General features: G+C 34.3%; 1 protein-coding gene across 1 annotated transcript; it reads left to right on the top strand.

The window, feature by feature from the left end:
• The first annotated feature begins 1015 nt into the window (after nucleotides 1-1015).
• LOC123526290 (complement C1q tumor necrosis factor-related protein 3-like) lies at nucleotides 1016-4965 on the top strand. Its single transcript, XM_045305382.2, has 3 exons — nucleotides 1016-1173; nucleotides 3274-3327; nucleotides 4481-4965. Exons 1-3 carry the CDS (start codon nucleotides 1092-1094, stop codon nucleotides 4879-4881), a joined length of 537 nt encoding a protein of 178 aa, XP_045161317.1. The 5' UTR covers nucleotides 1016-1091; the 3' UTR covers nucleotides 4882-4965.
• The last annotated feature ends 18302 nt before the right edge of the window (nucleotides 4966-23267 follow it).

The following is a 23267-nucleotide window of genomic DNA, read 5'->3' as shown; positions in this document are numbered from 1 at the left end:
ACCGGGCGGTGCCCGTGCAGAAAATAGGGAAACTTGACAAAGACGCTTTAAGTCTGGCGGCTCCCGGTCGTTTACCGGATGATTTTATTTAGGGCTCCACAGCATCGGGGTTTTCTATGCATTACCTGGAGAATGAAAATATCTATCTTCTTCCATGGCATTACGCGAGCCGCCAGGAGTCTCTAGACTGGAAGAGAAAATGTTTCAGATGCTTCGGTGGAACAGCTGCCCTCTTCTCGTTTGATCAGATGAGGAATGAAGCAAAATGTACTGTGTAAAACTTGTATAGTGAATGGGGCACAAAAATGTGTTGTCCGGGCGCCGGCGGTAAGAATTCACTCCGCCAAGGCAGCAAAAATCAACGCCGCCAGGAGCTCTGACAGACATCCTCCGATACACGGACGATTATTACATGCGGCATGGAGGCCGTGTGTATATTGGAAAAGAACATGTAGTGTTTGAAATTTTGCAAATCGAAAGGACAAAATCGTCATTTACGACATATATTGCACTGACAAAAACACATCACAAATACTCCGCCTGTGGGCGCGGAGAATGAGCTCCCAAAACAAGCCGTGACGCTACGAAGAACCAAACAAAACTCGGTCAAACAAATTTTCATCTTTTGTCTTAGATACAACTAAGCCTGGACCTCTGTGGAGAACGGCCGCAGAATCCGGTGACAGAAACATGCAAGATTGCCAAACTTCAAAAATCCATGGGAACTTCCCTGCGAATGATATATACATTTAGTTTACTGCTCTAGAATTCCAGGATACACCAAAACCAGAACATTTATTTAAAAGTATGTGCTATCCGTACCGTTTTTGAGCTAATTAGAAACTCCTGAGGACCCTGTCAAATGAGCGTCTGTTTTTCTGACTAACTGAAAAAGAGATATAGTTTGGCATTTACAGCCATTTCTCAACAGGTACTCGCTATAATGATAATTAATGTTTCCCAGTATCAGTACAGTAGACTGGTGTTACTATGCATACCGCATCGAACAGTATATAAAGCTGAGTGTTTAGCTACACAGAACATATTCAAACAATCACCAACGAGCATACACTACAGTGAAAAGAAAGAAAATGTTTTTCGCGCTACTTTTAACCTTCGCTTCATACCCTGTATTTTCTGCTGGACAGACATGCGGAACAAAGCCAGATTTATGTAAGTGTTACAGTTTTCAACATTTTCTTTGCTTTTCTTTAAATTGTTCGTCTTGGAAAATAAGACACGATGATGTTATTTTGTTTATGTAGCCATCTTATGGTAGACTCAAATTTCCTACACAGCCGAGGTATTAGTTCGTCTTTAATTTTAAACATGAACAATACAATATTCATTCAGATAGTCTCTGGAGTTTCATTAGAAATAATAACATGCTTTGCTGTCAAACCAAAGGTCCAGAATTCGAATCCCAGTCTAGGTATCTGAAATTTCTGATATGTTGTTGCGTGTCTCCCACCTAACTGAGAGGCCATTACAGGTACATGTACTTAGAATAGCTGGTGAACACTTCTTGAAGGATTAACAGCACAATAGTGCAAACATTGTAAACATTTTGATGAATCAAGGATCAATACTTTTGGACTACTGGTCAAATCTGGCACAAAATTAAACTAGAATAAAATATTATGGCCATGTATATTGGTTCAAATTGTGGATTAGTTTGCCTAAATGTTGAAGCTGGTGGAGTATTGTAAACAAGCCATCGACTGACAGTATCATTTTAAAATTGACAAAAAAGTTACTACTACAGAGGTCGCTCAACACGACAAAAATGAAAATGCTGCAGGCTCGGTTTAATTAAGCATGTTCACTGGCTATAGTGGAAATGCATGTTAACATCCATGATCTCTGTCCTCGGGTTGACCAGAATTCAACATTTGCACATGTTAGAGACACCTGCAAATGTGTTCATACGACGGAGTACATGAAACATTCAATGATGCGCTATGTATAATTCTATGAGAAGCGGCTTATGGCTCCTAGAAAAAATAAAAGACATGTCCTAGACAATACGACCATGGACAGAACTAAACAAACTGGAATAGGGGAACATAAATCAGTTACCTCCCTTGATTATGTCCGAGAAGTAACTTGGTCCTTCTCTGTTTTTATCATTGACTTCTTTGCAATTTTCATAAACAATATCTGCGCTAAATTTCATTGGATTGGAAAATAATTAAGCACAGGTTTTCTTTTAGACCAACAGCTTGGACAAAGGTAATAACGAAAAGTCAGAGAAATCCAACTGAAAGGGACCAACGTTGTATTTGGTAATCCTTGCGCTTTATCATACAGATTTTTAAGGGAGGTAACAAGCTAATGTTCCTCGTTTAGAGAGGGGACTATGGAGCTATATGCCTTGCACGTGGTTTCAACAATAATTTGATAGGAGCATTTTAAATGTTTAATATAATATTTCTTGTTTTTGTTACGATAATAAAGTCTGAAAAATCCAGTCACATTACTTAGGTAAAATACTCTTAAACATGTCCGTAAATGCCAATAGTACATGTAATGCTGAAGTATTGCAGTTTATCAATTTCCATTGTAAGTGCTATCCAATAAGCCTAAAACAAAGTTTGTGCTTTATAAATGCAGTTTAACTCACGTAACACATTTTTCTGTATTCTTGCAAAAAAACCCCTACTGTTTTCACTGGATCCGCCAGTGTATTAATGGGAGAAAAATCGTGTACAAACAAGGCAATTCACGTACTGTTAACACACGGTTTTATTTTTGAAATGCTTTTCCAACGACGGAATATATCCTTGCGCAGACGGGAATCTGATATCTAGTAATACCCTCTTTTAAATAATATGGGTAATGTTATGTTCGTAACAAAGAGAAATAAAACAAACCGTTTAAAAACAAAACCTTCAGTGCATGCTTTTGGTAGTGCTGTTAATTCTGGGCCCCGGTTATGGATATCTTAAACATACCAGCGGACTTCTGCAGACGTTTATACACAATATGCATTACCCCTACAATAGAAAAACATCAGATGTGCAGCATGCTTGCAGTATTATGCTTGAATTCATTAGTTATGATAATTTAGGAAATGCAGCTTAATTGCAGTAGCTACTTATACCATTAATTGAACATGATATAGCTTGATCATTTAATTAAAAATATACATTTATACGTGAAAAGGTACAAATTATATACGACTTAACGTACAGAAATAATATTTGGTCATTAGAAGTGAGTAAACAATTTTATATGGAAGTGACTAACATTTTTATTTCTTCTGTTTCGCAGATTGTAAGCTCAACAATCTGGAACAGCGCATTAGCAGATTAGAAACAATCAAAGGTAAATCATTTTGTGTGTAAATTTGATTCGCATAATACTACAAGTTCTAAGACTTCATAGAATGTTGCCAATGCAGTATGAGTTTTACTTATGTTGAAAAAATATAAGTGTTTGGGGTGCTCTGTGCTTCTACCAATATTTTTTATCTTCCTTGATAGTGCTTTTATACTTATTATCATTTTCTTGATTACCTTGATTTCTTTCATTATTGAAATACTCTAAGCTTTAGGTCAGTAAAGGCCTTACGGAAAGTTCAAACAAATTCAGAATCTACATTTATGTAGTGGTGCCCCTAATGATAGTTCAAGTTACAGTTACAGAGGTGATGAAAAGTTAACTATTACAAAAATAATTGATGGACGCGAACACCAAGAATTACATGGTTTCACTGTTTTAAATTAAGCTACTACGACTTCAGAAAGATATGCGTCTAATAAACACTAAAACAATCAAATCTGATAACAGTAACAGTAAATGGTTGTATCATTTATAATTCTATATCTATCTTATTTATCCAATCGTGAACGTTTATTTGCAACACGTGACCGTACAATATATTACCGTATTGGACTTACGTGCATACAAAATAACCTGTACTGTTTCCGTATTTGGACGGTTCAACAGTCCCATGTTAAACATACGGTAAAGCCCGAAACGCGTGAAAATGTTCCGAATGTAAATCGGCTGAAGTAGGCGCTCTGTGTACAGAGTTTGATTATACGTCTTGAAATCAGGATTATAGATCAAGAAAAAGCAGAAATACAATATTTAGTGAATCATTTCTAATTTAAACTAAATACAATAGATATAGAAGAATAAAAACGTTATTTAACATTGTACTGTCCAATACGAGATATATTTGGACTCGTACCCAGCTGGGAAAACCATATTGGACACGCCTAGCGGCTCGTCCAATATGGTTTTCTCAGCTGGCTACTCGTCCAAATATATCTCCGTATTGGACAGAACAATGTTAAATAACCTCATAGTATTTCCATCGTACCCAGCGGCTCGTCCAATATGGTTTTCTCAGCTGGGTACTCGTCCAAATATATCTCCGTATTGGACAGAACAATGTTAAATAACCACATAGTATTTCCAAAAATTCAAGCTTCTAACTGCATATAACAGGCTGTTGATTCGTGTTTTGCAGAACCTCATGTCGAGTATTTAGCCACTGGTTTTGAGATCCTTGGCACTGATGTGACGTTTCCTAATGTGGTCATGAACAATGGTAATGGATACAACAGAACTACAGGACAGTTCAAGGCTCCAGTTGCCGGTATGTACTACATAGCCGCCACACTATCCCCTGCACAGGAAAAGGACTACCAAAAGGTTCAATGTTATGTTCAAAAGAACGGAGTTAGCATACTTGACCTTTTCTCCGATAAGTTCGGTGCTCATGAAGTTGGATCATATCAGATAACAGCGACAATGCCTGTATATCTTGCTATTGATGATGTTGTCAGTGTTGGTGCATGTACTTCCTACGAAGGAATACACAATGATCATGGGACCAGTTTCAATGGGATTCTCTTATATACAGCTTAACGACCAAATGAGATCAAGAATATAGAAATACTTGTGAAATGATTGATGAAGAACTATAAGAACAATAAAACTCTGCACCGATAAGTTTCGTTGTTTTGTTCACCACTTATAATGCAAATGTTTTCTTCTAGTTGGTTACCCCTTTAAAGTGACGAATTTCAATGACTTTCATGTAATTTAAGTCAATGAGTTCCGAGATGATAACTATCAAATACGGAATAATTAGAATTTTTTAAAAGAAGTAATGAGATATAAAAAGCATATAAATATCGGTTTCATGATTTCAACGCTGAAACATGTCCAATGTTCACTATTGACCATTTGTTTAAATGCGCTATACAATCCTATGATATTAGGAAAGACGTAAGCAGTTGTAGAGAGAAACGTTAACATTTACCACAAATTTCAGCTGAATGTAGATAAATGTGCTCACTTTGTCAATTGGTTTATCCTTTACAAACCGTCAGTAATACAATTTGTTTATGTGTTTAAAACTGAATCAATGTCCTTGTACTCCGCAGCACTTTGTTCTCACTTTATTTAAAATTTGTGCAAATAAAATGTTTAGTATTTCAGAATAATACAATCATGTTAGATTATTTAATCCTACTCTACGCTCTGTATGATTGTACGGACTAATCATCCTTAGATTTTCAGCAAATGTCTCGATCGGCAGTGCAGTACCTTTCACAAATATCATATAGTAACTTTTGAAATGAATCAGTTGCCAAATATCAAAGTGATAGATTGTAATAAACTTACATTTGCTTAGCGAGATAATATGAAAGGTATAACTCACATATCGTCAGCAAAATGCTAACTCCTATTGAGGCATTCTTTAAAATGCTCACAGTATTACTTTGCGCAGATGGACCAATGTATTACTAACATGCTGTGAAAATTTACATTGCAAAAATTTAAGTCATATTGAGCTGAGCTGTCATTTTTGCTTCAAACTGCTATTTGAAGACGTTATATGACTACTAAAATGCATTCTATAATAAATAAATCTTACTTTTAGTCATTATATTGTACTGATTCATAAATAGTAAATATCTGCTTGCCTTGGCCAATGAAAAAGGCCCGTGAATGAATCACTGAATGACACTGAATAATTCTTGATATTGAGTATACTCCTTTAAATATTTCTTGCCAAGTCATTTCCCTCTGGTGCAAGTCTGAACTCGTATCATGATAATTCGTTCAAACGGTCATGCAGACATAGATGAATACATGTAACACCAGTTATTTGTTTGTATCTTTAAATAGTTGATGGTTTTTGTAAAAATTATCTTAGTGGTAAAAATAATTAATTAACGTTCTATAGGAAAATATGACTAATACCGGAAGTGAATATGAAGGGAATCAGCCTGCTACATTTCATATATCATTTTAGCTCGACTATCTTACGACATTTAGCTGTAACAAATCAAAGAGCATAGTATTTTATGACGAGAAACAAACCCCAACAGCCTGTGGCGGAATGCGAACCCGGGCCTCTCTGGTGCTTGTTCTATGCTCTAACTATTGAGCTAAAGAGTCGACTCACTGACACAGTTGTCAGAGATTGGTTTAAAGGTGTAGGCTATGCCTAAGCGACCGTAACACTTCCCCTCTTCAAAGAAGTCATCATTTATGATGACGTGCTAGCCATTTTGGCATACAAAGATCCATTTTCGGCACAAGATATCCAAGACGTGCCTATCTCACGATGGTTAAGGCGTAATAAATCAAAGAGCGTAGCATCTTATGACGAAATAATCCCAACAGTCTGTGGGGGGGGGGGTCAAACCCGAGTCGCTCCGGTGCTAGTCCAATTATCTAACCACAGTGCCAAAGAGTCAACTCACTGACACAGGTGTCAGAGAAAGGCTTTAAACCTGTAGGCTATGCGAAAGCGAACGTAACAACTATACGAAAAATATGAAGAGCTATCCTACTCGACCTCAACGTTGGCGTCCTTCCGCGTCCACACCTTTATTAAAATTTTGGTTCTCTTTCTCTTTCTCTCTGTAATTACATGATGGATTTGCTTCAAACTCAAAATAGATACTTCTAATCTTCACTCACATCATATGACACACAGGTCATAACTCTCGCACCAATATTTCATGAATAATTCTCACCCCCCCCCCCCCACCCCCGCCACTTTTTACTTAGAATTTCGGTATAAAGTTTTGGTGCACTTTGGCTCTACCTCGGCTATTACTAGTATGACTAAATTTATTTGATTCAAACTTAGAATACTTGTTCCACACCATCACCCACATCATATGACACAAGTTACACAAGGCCGTCCATATCCCTGGCTCCAACCTGTCATGAATTATCCCCCTTTTTACTTAGAATTTCAGGTTAGTTTTGGTGCATTTTAATTTGTTTGTTAGATCTGTTATTCCATAGATTTAATTCAGATTTAGAAAAGTTCTTCCATATCATATGACACAATGTTCATGACTCTTACTCCAATATTTCATGAATTATGTCATCGTTTTACATATAGTTTCGGTTTATTCTTGATTTTTTACCGTATCCCTTGTGTTACTGAATCGATTTGATTCAAACTTAAAATTGTTATTCCATATATTCACCCACATCATACTTCACAAGGTCCGTAACGCTGGAACCAATACGTTACAAAATATTCCCTTTTGTTTACTTAGAAGTTCAGGTTCAAGTTGTGATGCACACACTTTGCTCTGTCTCATTCATTACTAAATAGATTTGATTCAAACATAAAATTTTTGTTCCACATTATTTGTCACATAATATTGCACATGATGCATTACTTTCGCAGACATTTTCATTGAATTATGTCCCTTTTATACGTATTTGATGTTTCCATACACTTAAGCTCAATCTGGTGTTAAAAATACATTTGACACAGACTTAAGTTATTGCCCAATATCTTCATCTACATTGAGGTCATTAAACACTCAAGTGACATCTCCTACTTCCTCGAAAGTGCCCAATATCACTATCCATTAATTGTAAAGTGCGCTGTCTCCTGTGATATTCTTGTAATGATAGGTGTAATGGGCTACTTTTGAAATGATTACATTGATATTTCTACAGTTCATTTAATATAACGGGCTAGATTTAGAGTTATAAAAGATACTTTACTTTATAAGTGACGTTATAAATGCTTCGTCAGCTAGTTTATATCAAGCGTCACGCACACTGTAGAATTGACGTTTCATACTTGTTAAGTAATAGTAATGCTTAAACTTGATACAGTTTTAAAGTTAACATTGTTTTGCACTGTGTTTCAATTTTTAAACAACTTTTACAGTTTCGTTTTTTTTAAGATCTTCTATAATTTATGATATTTCCACCGGCTCAAATACAGACAAATTTCAATGTGATAACACCTGTAACAAAATGTTCGCAGAGAATTTATTATACCAATAACTTTGATAAAAGAAACCTCAAAGTATTAGTAAACAATCATTAAACACAAAGTAAAACTGTCGATAACAGTTTTGCTATGGAGCCTCAAGTAAAACGATTTAATCGGAAGGAAAAATTATGAGCAACACTGAAAACATATGGCCGAGACCTGTAAGACTGTTATAAATTTTGCTCTCTACATTCAAAAATAACCATGGGGCAGAAGTAACAACTACCTATACGTATTTCTTCCATAGTATGTAAGCTAAAGCGTAAAGGCAAAATAAAGAACTATTACCGCATGTAACTCAATATTTTCAAAGGTGTCTAACCCTGTACCCTTCTACATTAGAGGTAACTTCATTTTAAACAGCAAGAAATGGCTTATCAAATGAAAAAATAAAAATCCGCCTTTGTACTGTAAATCAATAATAAGTCTTGAAAAAAGGTTTGTCATACTAGAAAAAGGTTCTGAAACTCTATAGAAATATAAAGAAAAAAAGTTTCGTCCTGGTTCGTCTTGAACCTACGCCCTCGCGAAAAATTAGTCAAAGTAGGATTATGATAGGAATTGAATACTCTTCAAAAGGAGGTAATCTATTACGGGTCCGTTACCTTAATTGCCATTTAATACCAATTAGTGCGGGTGGAGTAAGCAAACACTGGCATGTATATCGCTATTGTCTATATAAAGCTATTTGTAGCAACAGGCTCTCTGTAAAAGTGACATTTAACCAACAATAAATACAGTAGATCAGAGCCTCGGAACGTGAATTTGCAACTGTAGCCATTTGCCGAAATAATAACTTGACGGGATCAGAAATGTGGTCGATCATGTAACATATAAAGGAAACGAGCATCTACCTTCATTTATGACTCAATTTTCATATCTTACTTTCGTGTTCGGATTACCTGAAACATTCAACATTTTAACACTAATTTTATTCAATCTCTCATATACATAAAGGCAAACATGCCTACACACGGTCTGTAAAACTGAAGTTTCATACTCAATGTAATCTAATATCATACTCTTCTGGAGAATGCAATTACCATCAAATCAATTTATTTACTTCTAATGTTTGTGATCATTTTATGTACTTTTTGAGCCAAGCAAAATAATAAAATTACGCAAGTTTAGGCCTGTGGCACCTCATCATAAAGAAAAAAAGCATTATACATGTTGTACAATCCCATTAGGTATACTATAAGAACCATGTTCACGAACGGGAAAATGCTATAACCCATTTCTCACCGAAAACGGACAGATCGGTAAATCGATATTATGCACACTGAACAAGTGTTGATTTATTTTCCATCGTGCACCAGTCATATTGTCTCAACATTTCATATGACAAAGACACTCCATATCTTTTATTCTTTCATCAACGTTACAGAAAAAAAACTTGAACCTCTGTAAGGTGGTTCCGGCCTAGATAACAAAATCATTCTGACTGGCTGATAACGAAATTTACCGCGCCTCCTGCAAGATTCTTGCATTTCTATTGGTCAACATACGTCAAGTGGAGACAGGATATATTCCATATCCTGCTAGTACATTACAGATATGAATTTTGATTAAAAACAAAATGGCTGCCGCACCGCTAGGGTAATTAAAAAAAGTCAGATTATAAGCCCAAGCTATAGATATCATTTCCGAGATAAAAAAAGTTAGTGTTTTCTTGCCGCTCTCATTTTTCCTACCTAATTTAGGTTCGTGAAGTTAGTGGAAATTATACAGAAGAACAGTAACTCTGTATGGCACGGCCGCGTTTGACAGGTTGAAAATGTTGTTTCAGTAAAATCATCGAAAAGCAAATGAATTAACACATTTGTAAGACAGCAGTTTGTTGTAGGATCATTTAATCTACCTGCAAGATAAAGGAATTAACAGGAAAACGGGACTAAAGCCGAAGTTTTAAGACATTTCTGACACCGTGATGATGAAAGAATGGAACGTAAAAGTTTAACGGTTAAACCAGTTCATAACCTGAATAAATGAGCTTCTGTGTTTTTTTGATTCTGTCAAAATACAGTTCATTTTGCATGTTATGGCTGGTGTTATTCAACTATAATTAAAGCATGAAAACCAGATAAGATTTCAGGATTCCAGTCTGCACTGTAACTGTAAGTATCGGCTTTATTAATAAAAATTGTGTCAATCAGTACAGCGAGGATGTAAAAGGTAGTCGGCAAGATAAAATCGTTACACCGCTTGTTGGTGACAGGATACGGGATATACGCTGCCTCGAAAATCCATATCAGGCGAGAGCTTCGCCTGATATGGATTTCCTCAACAGCTCATATCCCGTATCCTGTCACCAACAAGTAGTATAGCTACACGTATTCGCTACAATGTGTACATAAAACATAAATGAGCAAGGTGAATTGAATTAACAACACAAATTACTATTTAATCAATATGAATAGTACCCATTAATCGAACTGTGCGTTTTAGGTGAGAAATGCGTGACTGAAATGGGTTAGTTCATTTTCCTGTTCTTGACCATGGTTCTTACAGTGTACAACATGAACAGTGACATTTTCTTTCCGTTATGATGTCAGTAGTTTACGTATTACTTAGTAAAGGAACGACTGGTTACGAATTTTATGGCTACATTTAAGAAAAACACAGGTAGAAAGCAAGAATATCATTTTACTATCTTTATATATTGATATCCTTCAGGATCCTTTGTGGAAACGTACATTTCTTAAACTTGGTAAAATCGTTCACAGCAGAATGATATCAGTCTATTTTGTAAAAACTAATTTAAAACTGATTTTTTTTGAAAATCTAAAACGGTGACCCCCAATTTTCTTTTACGGAATCGATAGCGATTGAAATTTTGCACGCTTGTTCAAATTTATTCAAAAAACTATCTGGCAGTTTCTTAAATATAGTCGTCTCTACGCAAAATTTTGGGTGAACCTCGACGTCAGATTTGCGTGTTTCGCGTTCATAAATCGTTTGCTTCCGATGTGACGTCGAAATAAACTTGACAAATTATATATCATTGGAGAGATAATTTTAATACAAACTTGAAAATAAAGAATATTTGCCGTATTTTTGTTGTAGATAAAAACGCTACTTAAAACATCTGTCAAGTTCGCCATTTTGCGCTCTGCTGAAAGAAGATGACGTGAGTGGTCATGTTTGAAGATTTACAGCTGCCAAATGAAGAAAAACTGAAAACTGAAAAAAAATACCAGTCAATCGGAAATATCATCAACTTTAATTTGGCAAAATTTCATACCAGTACATTGAAAATCGTTAGGTGGTGTATATTATCTTAAGCATAACGTTGTAACATTGGCTCTTAAATGAAAATACGTTAAATTGTTTCAATTCTTCAATGTATAACTGGAAAAGATGCCAGGTTTTACGATATACAATTGTTTAATATTTAACTTATTGCAAACCATTTTCATTTTCTTCCTTTTGTACAAGAACTTTTGCGACTAACCCTGTATGTTTTGATATAATTATTCTCGTTGTTTGAGGATTGCAATGTCAGACGTTTTTTGTTAAACCTATTATTGCACATGTACCTTTTAGCATGCTAGCTCCCAATTTACTTTCCAGTTGTTCAACATTGCTACATGGATTATACCTTCACGTTCCTATAGTTCAACATTGCTACATGGATTATACCTTCACGTTCCTATAGTTCAACATTGCTACATGGATTATACCTTCACGTTCCTATAGTTCGATATTGCTGTATTGATGATATTTGTACATTCTTATTGTTCATTATCACTGTTGCCCCTTTATCATGCAATAGTTCATCATTGCTGCATTGTTGACCCTTTAGCGTTCTTGTTGTTCCAAGTGGCTGCGCTGGTTACCTCTTTACGTTTTAATTTTTTCAAAATTGCTATAAAGGTTATCGGCACTAATAAAATCTATACATTCTTACTGTCAAGATTACTGCTTTGATTACCATTTTACTTACGTATCGTTCAATATTTCTACTCTGTTTCAACACCCATTTACAAATGATAACTGATTAATAACAGCGCGTCATATGCCATTATTCATTATCTAGAGAAATAAATATTTGATAAAGATATATCTAAATCTGAAGTTTGCTCTTTCACGCGGGGAAATGCCAAAAGAACAATTATATGGAGTCATTATAAATGCGTCGATATATGGGTATATTTAAATATTATATATAACATGATTAACATATGATATTAAATCCGTTACAACTCGCATTGTTTTCGGTAGGTCCAAACCGCGTTTAATTAAAAATCATCTTGAACTAATGACTCTGATTTCAAGTCGATAAAAGATGTATTTGAGCAATGCCTCCTACCGATCTGTAAGAAATAAATCAAACCTATATAAATTATATGTAAATGAAGGCATATACTCCGCGCCAAACAAAGCAGTGTATGTAGTACTGATAGAAGACCCTAGGCAAAGAGGCAGTCTGATGGGGTTTCATGAATGTTGAACAAAAAAGGCATGAAACTCACAGGTTGAAAAGAAAAAACCAATGTGGCTATTCAGAGTACCAATTGGCATAATTTAACATTGAACTATAATGTCATACAAAAGTAAAATTACGGAAATAATGTCCTTGGTAAAAGTGACAAAATTGTATGAAAAATACTTAGAATACATGTCAGGAGTTGATATTTTGTTCATGTGTTGGCAAAAGTTACTATTTCAGTTTTTAAATGTTGAACTATAAAAGCATTAAAAAAGTTAGGAATGATAAGTGTTATAAAATACACCTGGGATGACGATCTCTAAAAACAACGTTTAAAGAAATAGTGAGTAAATTACCAAAGACGTAAATATTTGCATAAATATATGGCTTACCTTCTTTATTATTTAAAGGAATAATTATACACTTAAAACAGAACGGCTCGGACAATTTACTACTTCAAGCATGTCTGGTTTTTGTTATTTGTATCCTAAAACAGTTTTATGTGAAAGGTCTTAAATCACTAATTGGTTATTTGCGATGCTCGATTACAAAACGCGCAGATTGGTTATTTGCGCGAAACATTTGCACAGCTACTTCCAATTACATTTCGCAAATTACGCAAACGGTAATTATTGCAAAACGCTGTACAAAATACGTATTTGGCTACGGTTACATTTCAAACAATATTGGTAAGCCATCAATATTTACTTTAGAAATGCACACTCACGTGTTTATGGATCAATACTATATCTTTCTTGCGCATTCATCAAACTGAAAAGTAAAGGAATTGTCCGAGTGATGTCCAACAAAATTGCTTTCTTTTCTGCTCTTTGATTTCTTTCCTGTCTTATGAAACTTATTTTCATTTTCGTGTTTTTCTGAAGTTGGTGACATTATTATAAGATATTAAAACTGAAAATTTGAAATTTCGCAAATCGAAAGGACAAAACCGTCATTTACGACATACATTGCACTGACAAAAACCCATTACTCCGCGCCTGTGGGCAAATGAGCTTCCAAAACAAGTCTGTAAATGTAAACAAGCACACCTGAAAAAGACAACATCCTTTTTTGATTCACAATGACTGACTGCATTCAAAACTCGGTCAAACAAATTTTCATCTTTCGTCTAAGGTACAACTAAGCCTGGACCTCTGTGGAGAACGGCTGCAAAATCCGGTGACAAAAACATGCAAGTTTGCCAAACTTCAAAACTTCAAAAATCCATAGGAACTTCCCTGCAAATGATAGAAATATTTAGTTTACTGCTCTAGAATTCAAGGATACACCAGAACCAGAACATTTTTTTAAAAGTATGTGCTATTCGTACCGTTTTTGAGCTGATTAGAATCTCCTGAGGACCCTGACAAATGACAAATGAGCGTCTGTTTTTCTGACTAACTGAAAAAAGATATAGTTTCGCACTCACAGGCATTTCTCAACAGGTTCTCGCTATACATCAGTGACTGACTGAACAATGAATTTTCAGTGTGATCGATTCTAATGACTTACAGAAAGCTTTCATTCACTATTATCAATCTACCCAATTTGCTGACTTACCTTATATTTCTGATTTTGACCAATTCGAATATAGGGCTGGAAACTGTTAACTGCCCCCTATAATTTTGCGTTGATTTGATATTAACTTGGTTACATAGTAACTTAGGATAATTATGTGTTTTGTACTCGGCTTGTTTGATAGACGGATCATGTCAGAATAGCATAACCTTCCTTATCAGGTCAGAACGAACTGCCCTTCATCAAAGTAAAATCTGACGATAAACGTTCTATACACGAACATTAAATGCTAATTAATGTTGACGAATTATTGCATGACATATACCTTTCCCAGTATCATTACAGTAGACTAGTGCTTCTATGCATACCGCATCGAACAGTGTATAAAGATGAATGTTAAGCTATACAGAACATATTCAAACAATCACGAACGGAGCATACACTACAGTGAAAAGAAAGAGAATGATTTTCGCGCTACTTTTAACCTTCGCTTCTTACCCTGTATTTTCTGCTGGACAGACATGTGGAACAAAGCCAGATGTGTGTAAGTGTTACAGTTTTCAAAATTTTTCTTTGTTTTATTTCTTTAAATTGTCCGTCTAGGAAAATAAGACACGATGATGTTATTGTGTTTATGTAGCCATCTTATGGTAGATTCAATTTTCCTACACAGCCGAGGTACTAATTCGTCTTTAATTTTAAACATGAACACTGCAATATTCATTCTGACAGTCTCTGGAGTCTCATTAGAAATATTTTTTGCTCTATTGATAAATTGTAATCTATTGTGGCCCGATGGTCAAGTATCATGCTTCACTGTCAATCCAGTGGTCCGGGGTTCGAAACCCAGTCTAGGTATCTGAAATTTCTTAGATGATGTTGCGTGTCCCCCACCTAACTGAAAGGTCATTACAGGTATATGTACTTAGAATAGCTGGTGAACACTTCCTGAAGGATTAACAGCAAAAGAGTACAAACATTGTAAACTTTTTGATGTATCAAGGATCAATACTTTTGAATTACTGGTCAAATTTGGCACAAAATTAAACTAGAATAAAATATTATTGCCATATCTATATTGGTTTAAATTTTGGATTAGTTTGCCCGAAAGTTGATTGTATACAAGCCATCGACTGACAGTATCTTTTTAAAATTGACAAAAAAAATGCTACTACAGAGGTCGCTCAACACGAAAAAAAAAATGAAAATGCTGCAGGCTCGGTTTAATTAATCATGTTCACTGACTATAGTGGATATGCATGTTATGTTAACATCCATGCTCTTTATCTCGGGTTGCCCAGAAATCACCATTTGCACATGTTACTAAAAGTACCAGATTTTTTTAGATACACCCACAAATGTGTTCATACGGCGGAATACACGAAACACTCAATGATGCGCTATGTATAGTTCAATGAAAAACGGCGAATGGTTCCTATATAAGATAATGGACATGTCTTAGACAACACAGCCATGGACAGAACTAAATAAACTGGAATTTATAGAGGGACATTAGGTAACGGAGCTATGCGCCTTGCACGCGGTTTCAACAGTAATTTGATATGAGCATTTTAAATGTTTAATATAATATTTCTTGTTTTTGATACGATATTAAAGTCTGAAAAAATCCAGTCACATTACTTAGGTTAAATATCCTAAAACATTTTCGTGAATGCCAGTAGAACATGTAATGTTGAAATATTGCAGTTTATCAATTTTCATTGTAATATGCTTTCCGATAAGTCTAAAACAAAGTTTTTGCGGTATAAATTCAGATTAACACCCGTTACACATTTTTCTATATTCTTGCATCATGCAAACAGAATGCCTTTTCTCACTGGATCCGCCTGTGTATTAACGGGAGAAAAATCGTGTGCAAACAAGGCAACTTCACGTGCTGTTAACACACGATTTTATATTTGAAATGCTTTTCTATCCTTGCGCAGACGGAGATCTAATGTAATAACTTCTTTTTGTAGCATAAAATCTGCAGTCTAGTCCATAGGATGTTTTGCTATATACGTTATCAACCCAAAACGCATTAGCTCCAACAATGTACTTACTAGCTTTCAATTTGTTTGCACCCTTCTTGAGCATCTGCCTTGTTCAGCTTTTGTCGATAACCATTAATGTATTAAATTTCTTGTAACTTGTGCAATTGTTTGTTGTTTTGGAATGATATTGTTTGTTTTTAGGAAGTATGTCCGTCGGTATGTTTTATCTAATTTCTCGCCGTATTCATATAAATCTTGAAAGCTAATGAATATGTTCGTACTCATCTGAACTCGAAATGTTTTCATACTCAAAATCACTCGAATGCCAAAAAATTATTCTTGAAAAATTGTTCCTGTCTAAAAAATTATAAGCAGTATTCCAAATTATGGGTAATGTTATGTTCGTAACAAGGAGATAAAAAAATCGTTAACAAAAATCTTTAGTGCATGCTTTTGGTAGTGCTGTTAATTTCTGGGCCCCGGTTATGGATATTTAAAACATACCTGCGGGCTTCTGCAGACGTTAATGCACAAAAACAATGTGCATTATCCCTACAAATAGAAAAACATCAGATGTGCATCATGCTTGCAGTATTATGCTTGAATTCATTAGTTATGAAAATTTAGAAAATGCAACTTAGTGCCTTAAGCTACTTGCAGTATATTTGATCTCTATACTGCTTATAACGCATGAATGTTGTATGTGTGCATCATTAGTGTAGCATATGCTACATTTGCAGCATAGTTATTTATCATGCTGGTGCACTCCTGATCAACGGTGGTGGATTTGCAGTATGTTTTCAGCACGAATGTAGTAGCCGCAGCTGTACACTTCACAAAAACCTTAACGATAATTTTGTAGACTGGTAGACTGCTTTTGAACTTTTGTAGCATTTTAGAATTGCACTGTGGTCATATAATAAATCAAATTATATTATAGCATGAAATGAACATGAAATAATACGATTATTTAATTAACAATATACAGTTATTTAACAAATCCTGTTGGATATTTAATGAAATTTCTACTTGCCTATGAAAGTTATTTCCAAACCTAAGATTATACATATCGTGTTTAATGTCACATTGTTACACAATTAGCTCTGGACTGACAATATCCGTTACAAATTACGACTCAATGTTCAGAATAATCTGTGGTCATTAGAAATGAGTAACCAATTTAATATGGAAGTGACTAAAAATTTTATTTCTTCTCTTTCGCAAATTGTAAGCTCAACAGTCTAGAACAGCGTATTAGCAGCTTAGAAACCATCCAAAGTAAATCATTTTGTGTGATTATTTGATGTGCATAATATTACAAGTTCTAGGAATTCATAGAATACTGCCAATGCAGAATGAGTTTTAATTATGTTAAAAAGACTGTTAGTGTTTTGGGGTGCTCTGCGCTTCTACATTTACCTTTTATGTTCCTTGATAGTGCTTGTATACTTATTATCATTTTCGTAGATCTTGATTTCTTTCATTATTGAAATACCGTAAGCTTTAGATCAGTAATGCTCTTACGGAAAGTTCAAACAAATTCAGAATCTACATTTATTTAGTGGTCATTGTAATAGTAGTTCAAGTTACAGTTACAGAGCTGATGAAAAGATTATTAACATAGAAATGATTGAGGGACGCGAACATGAAGAATTAAATGTTTTCTCTGTTTTAAATTAAGTTACTTCAGCTTCAAAAGACATGCGTCAAATAAACACTAAAACAATTAAATTAGATTACAGTAACAGAAAATGAGGAATTTAGTATTTCCAGAGATTCAAGATGCATTTGCATTTTGCAGAAACTGAAGTCGAGTATTTAGCCACTGGTTTTTAAATCCTTGGCACTAATGTAACATTTCCTAATGTGGTCATGAACAATGGTAATGGATACAACAGTACTACAGGACGATTCAAGGCTCTAATTGCCGGTATGTACTACATAGCCGTCACACTGTCCCCTGCACAGGAAAAAGACTACCAAAAGGTTCAATGTTATGTTCAGAAGAACGGAAATGATATACTTGAGCTTTTCTCCGATAAGTTCGGTGCTGATGAAGTTGGATCATATCAGATAACAGCGACAACGCCTGTATATCTTGCTATTGATGATGTTGTCAGTGTTGGCGCATGTGCGCACTTCAAAGGAATACATAATGATAAAGCGACCAGTTTCAATGGGATTCTCTTATATCCAGCTTAACGACCAAATGAGATCAGACATATAGAAATCATTGTGAAATGATTGATAAAGAACTATAAGAACAATAAAACTCTGCATCTATAAGTTTCCTTGAGTTGTTTACCACTAATAATGCAAATGTTTTCTTCTAGTTGGTTACCCCTTTAGGGCGACGAATTTCAATAACTTTTATGTAATTTAAGTCAATGAGTTCCGAGATAATAACTATCAAATACGGAATAATTAGAATTTTTTTAAAAGAAGTAATGAGAAATAAAAAGCATATAACTGGTACATGTACTCGATCTGTTTATTAAAATTTTTGCCGCTGTTAACAAATGTAAATACAAAGACTAGTATTCAGTAAGAAATAAATGAAGATCTATAATAACAACAAACACCTTTCACAGAAAATCAATAACACCTGCCTGACAGAGTTGTGCAGGCAAAGGATCCGAAAACTGATTCTTCCATAGACACTTGTTTGTAGGAGAGCAGGAATTGATACAATGTCAGAAAACGAGAATTTTTTGTCAGAGTAGGTATACCAATGACTACTTAGCACGTATTCGCACATCATTTCAGACGAAATGCAATCAAAGCTAGGTAAATATCGATTTCATGAAACTGAATTTAATGCAAATAAAATGACCAGAATTTCAACACTGAAACATATCCAGTGTTAACTACTGACCATTTCTTTAAATGCGCTATAAAATCCTATGATATTAGGAAAGACGTAAGCAGTTGTAGAGAGAAATGTTAACATTTACCACAAATTTCAGCTGAATGTAGATAAATGTACTCACTTCGTCAAAGTGATTGTAATAAACTTACAATTGCTTAGCGAGTTAATATGAAAGGTATAAACCAAATATCGTCAGCAAAATTCAAACTCCTATTAATGCATTGTTTAAAATGCTCACAGTATTACGTGCTCACAGGTGGAACAATGTATTACTTACATGCTTTGAAAATTTGTATTGAGCTGAGCTGTCTTTTTGCTTAAAACTGCTATTTGAAGACGTTTTATGACTAATACCATGCATTCTATGGTTAATAAATCTTACTTTTAGTCTTTATATTGTACTATCTTGTAAACAGTATATGTCTGCTTGCCTTGACCAATGGAAAAGGTCCGTGAATGGATCATTGAATGACACTGAGTAATTCTTGGTATTGAGTATACACCTTTAAATATTTCTTGCCAAGTCATTTCCCTCTGGTGCAAGTCTGATCCCGTATTTAGTGGTAAAATATTAATTAACTTTCTACATGAAAATATGACTAATACCAGAAACGAATATAAGTGATACCGTGAAGGGAATCAGTCTGCTAAATTTCATATATCATTTTAGCTCGACTATCTTACGACTTTTAGCTGTAACAAATCAAAGAACATAATATTTTATGACGATTTGCGGCGGAACTTCTACATTAGATGTAAATTTCATTTTAAACAGCAAGAAACGGCTTATCAAATGAAAAAATAAAAATCCGCCTTTGTACTGTAAATCAATAATAAGTCTTGAAAAATGGTTTAACTTACTAGAAAAAGAGTTTTGAAACTCTATAGAAATATAAAGAAAAAAGGTTTGGTCCTGGTGCGTCTTGAACCTACACCCTCCTAAAAAATTAGTCAAAGTAGGATTATGATTTGAATTGAATACTCTTCAAAGGGAGGTACGGATCCGTTACCTTAATTGCCATTTAATGTCAATAAGTGCAGGTGGAGTAAGCAAACACTGGCATGTATATCGCTATTGTCTATATAAAACTATCTGTAGCAGGCGTTCTGTATAAGTGACATTTAACCAACAATAAACACAGTGGATCAGAGCCTCGGAACCAGAATTTGCAACAGTAGCCATAAGCCGAAATAATAACTTGACGGGTTCAGAAATGTTGTCGATAACGCGCCAAAATCTTAGATGCAATTTAACATGTAAAGGAAACGAGCATCTATCTTCATTTATGACTCAATTTTCGTATCTTACTTTAGTGTTCGGATTAGCTGAAACATTCAACATTTTAACACTAATTTTATTCAATCTCTCATATACATAAAGGTAAACATGCCTACACACGTTCGGTAAAACTGAAGTTTCATACGTAATGTAATCTAATATCATACTCTTCTGGAGAATACAATTACAATCAAAACAATTTATTTACTTCTAATGTTTGTATTTGTTTTATTCTTGTCATTAATTTTATGTACTTTTCGAGCCAAGCTAAATAATACAATTACGCAAGTTTAGACCATTGGCACCAGATCCTAAAGAAAAAGAAACGCACTATACATTTTGTACAATCCCATTAGTTATACTACAAGAACCATGGTCAAGAACGGGAAAATGCTATAACCCATGGTCAAGAACGGGAAAATGTTATAACCCATTTCTCACCGAAAACGGACACATCGGTAAATCAATATTATGCACACTAAACAAGTGTTGATTATTTTCCATCGTGCACCAGTGGCATTGTCTCAACATTTCATATGACAAAGACACTCCACAACTTTTATTCTTTCATCAACGTTACAGAAAATAACTTGAGTGAACTTTCCTTTGGTAATTCCGGCCTAGATTACACAATTATTTTGATTGACTGAAAACGAAATCCTGTATAGCTAAATGTATTTGCTACAATATGTACATGAAACATAAATGTGCAAGGTGAATTGAATAAACAATACAAATTACTATTTAATCAGTATAATTAGTACCCATTAACCGAACTGCGTTTTAGGTGAGAAATGCGTGACTGAAATGGGTTAGTTCATGTTCCTGTTCATGACCATGGTTCTTACAGTATAAACGTGTAGTGTATAAATGAACAGTGACATTTTCTTTCTGGTTTATATATTACAATGTACTTAGTAAAGGAATGACTGGTTAAGAACTTTATGGCTACATTTAAGAAAAACACAGGTAGAAAGCAAAAATATTATTTTACTATCTTTATGAATTCATATTGACCAGGATCCTTTACGTAAACGTACATGGCTCGACAAAGCTTTCATTTATTATTCATTTTTGCTTCGCCTTGCCTGATAAATGTACATTTAAAAGATATAGTAATCCAACATTTACTATATTCATGATCTTCGTATTTTACTTATTACGTAAAAGCAGTATATCTTTAAATAACAAGATAAAACATTGACATTCGTTCTCAAATCATTTTTGGATTGCTTGACATCAGCTGCCAATAGACAAGCATTCAAGACACTGGACATAGAAAGACTATCCTATCATTATGTTTAACAGTCAGGCCACTGCACGTTGTCTTATTTCTTTTCTAATGTTTCCTTTCAGTAACCTACGTAAATAGAATGTTGCTAAGAACCAGCTGTATCTTTTTTTTATAATTATTCACGCAGATTAACAAATTAGCCTTTTGTGTTTTAATTTAGTTGCTTTAATTGAGAATTTGCATTATAAATATTATTTCAGACGTCTAAGGTGTTCTTTTTAAGTTAATTTCAAATGACTATATTTCCAACGCTTACAGATATATCGCGTGCATACTAAATCGTCCCTTAAAACTAATAGCAGATATTGCTATAGTCACAATATTCATGCGCAATTTATAAAATTGAAAGATGAGAAAAAAATATCTTACAAAGTATTATCATCGTTCAATCCCATTTTCCAGTGATTGAAGCAGTAAAATATATTTTCAAAACATGCCACAGAACTGCTTTAACATATCAAGAATAAAGGTGGATTATTTACAGGTGTAGAAAACTTAGATGAAATGCATCATGTGAAGACTGACGTTATTTGATATAAATTAATCCAAATATAGTGCCACTAGAGACCGTCGTGTAAGTTGCATAAACTATCATACAGTAAGCATCTATAATTATATTAATATGCAAATAAAGTGTCTAGACAATCAGAATTGCATATGTTTGAAGTATTTTCAAAGGTAATATATAAAAATGAACATTTTGTTATGTTAAAGCATTATTTGTATATATCTGTTTTACCTGTAACGGTTTTTGTATAGTAAAAATAAATAAAATGTCAGTTATATGATTAAAGCTGTTTTAAATATAGTTTGCAAATCTGTAATAGCGATTTTTAATATGAATGTTAATCAGTAATACAAACGAATGTGCTCGATGCTGTCGTTATATGTTCGAATTTTCTATCATTTTGTTAAAACTTACAATAGTGTCAGGAGATTTTTTGTGTGTCGGGACGCTTTCTATTAGATATCAACACTAGGAACATTTTTATTAGATGTATGCAACAGATGTCTGATACAGACAAATAAATTAACTACAATATATTGTTAAAAGGTACAGAGAAGATATATTAAATACGAAAATAAACTTGTTGATGGCAAGCGAATATTACATTTTACCGAAAGGGAAATCTGTTTAGGTGTGATATGAAATTTTTATATGCCAGCCCCTCAACCACTTCCCCTCTCCCACAACGATTATCGTGTGGAATATTTATAAAGAGACTAGACCTGAATAGTTAGTTTTGGGCTAAGTTTTGACTGGCTGTGCTTTGTATAAAACAAACAGTTTTACTGTTCAATTATATACAGCAGAGGAACAAACTGAGACGGTGGCACAAACAAAACTAATACGCTAGTGGAACTATCTGTAAGCCGATACTTAGCAATACTTGGTAAGATGCAGTTAATCACTACATTGTTGCTTCGATGTCATTTCAGGATTTTACTAATCAATATGACTGTCGTATCATCTGCAAGAATTGACATGTATTTAACGACACTCAACGTGTCAGTTAAAACAATTTTCTCGAAAAGCAGCATGAATATATTATTCACCTACATTTATATATGCTTATGTATTCACAAGCAGAAAAACATT

The sequence above is a fragment of the Mercenaria mercenaria genome, chromosome 14 (genome assembly GCF_021730395.1).
Source record: "Mercenaria mercenaria strain notata chromosome 14, MADL_Memer_1, whole genome shotgun sequence".
Classification (NCBI taxonomy): Eukaryota; Metazoa; Mollusca; class Bivalvia; order Venerida; family Veneridae; genus Mercenaria; species Mercenaria mercenaria.
The sequence above is the reverse complement of the archived record's forward strand: the minus strand, read 5'-3'. Positions and strand labels throughout refer to the sequence as shown.

What these genes read in the sequence shown, in the direction of transcription:
- LOC123526290 (XM_045305382.2), top strand. Translation starts at nt 1,092, where the DNA reads ATGTTTTTCGCGCTACTTTTAACCTTCGCTTCATACCCTGTATTTTCT. An exon ending in CGGAACAAAGCCAGATTTAT is followed by an intron (nt 1,174 to 3,273) that starts GTAAGTGTTACA and finishes TCTGTTTCGCAG; the next exon opens with ATTGTAAGCTCAACAATCTG. An exon ending in CAGATTAGAAACAATCAAAG is followed by an intron (nt 3,328 to 4,480) that starts GTAAATCATTTT and finishes CGTGTTTTGCAG; the next exon opens with AACCTCATGTCGAGTATTTA.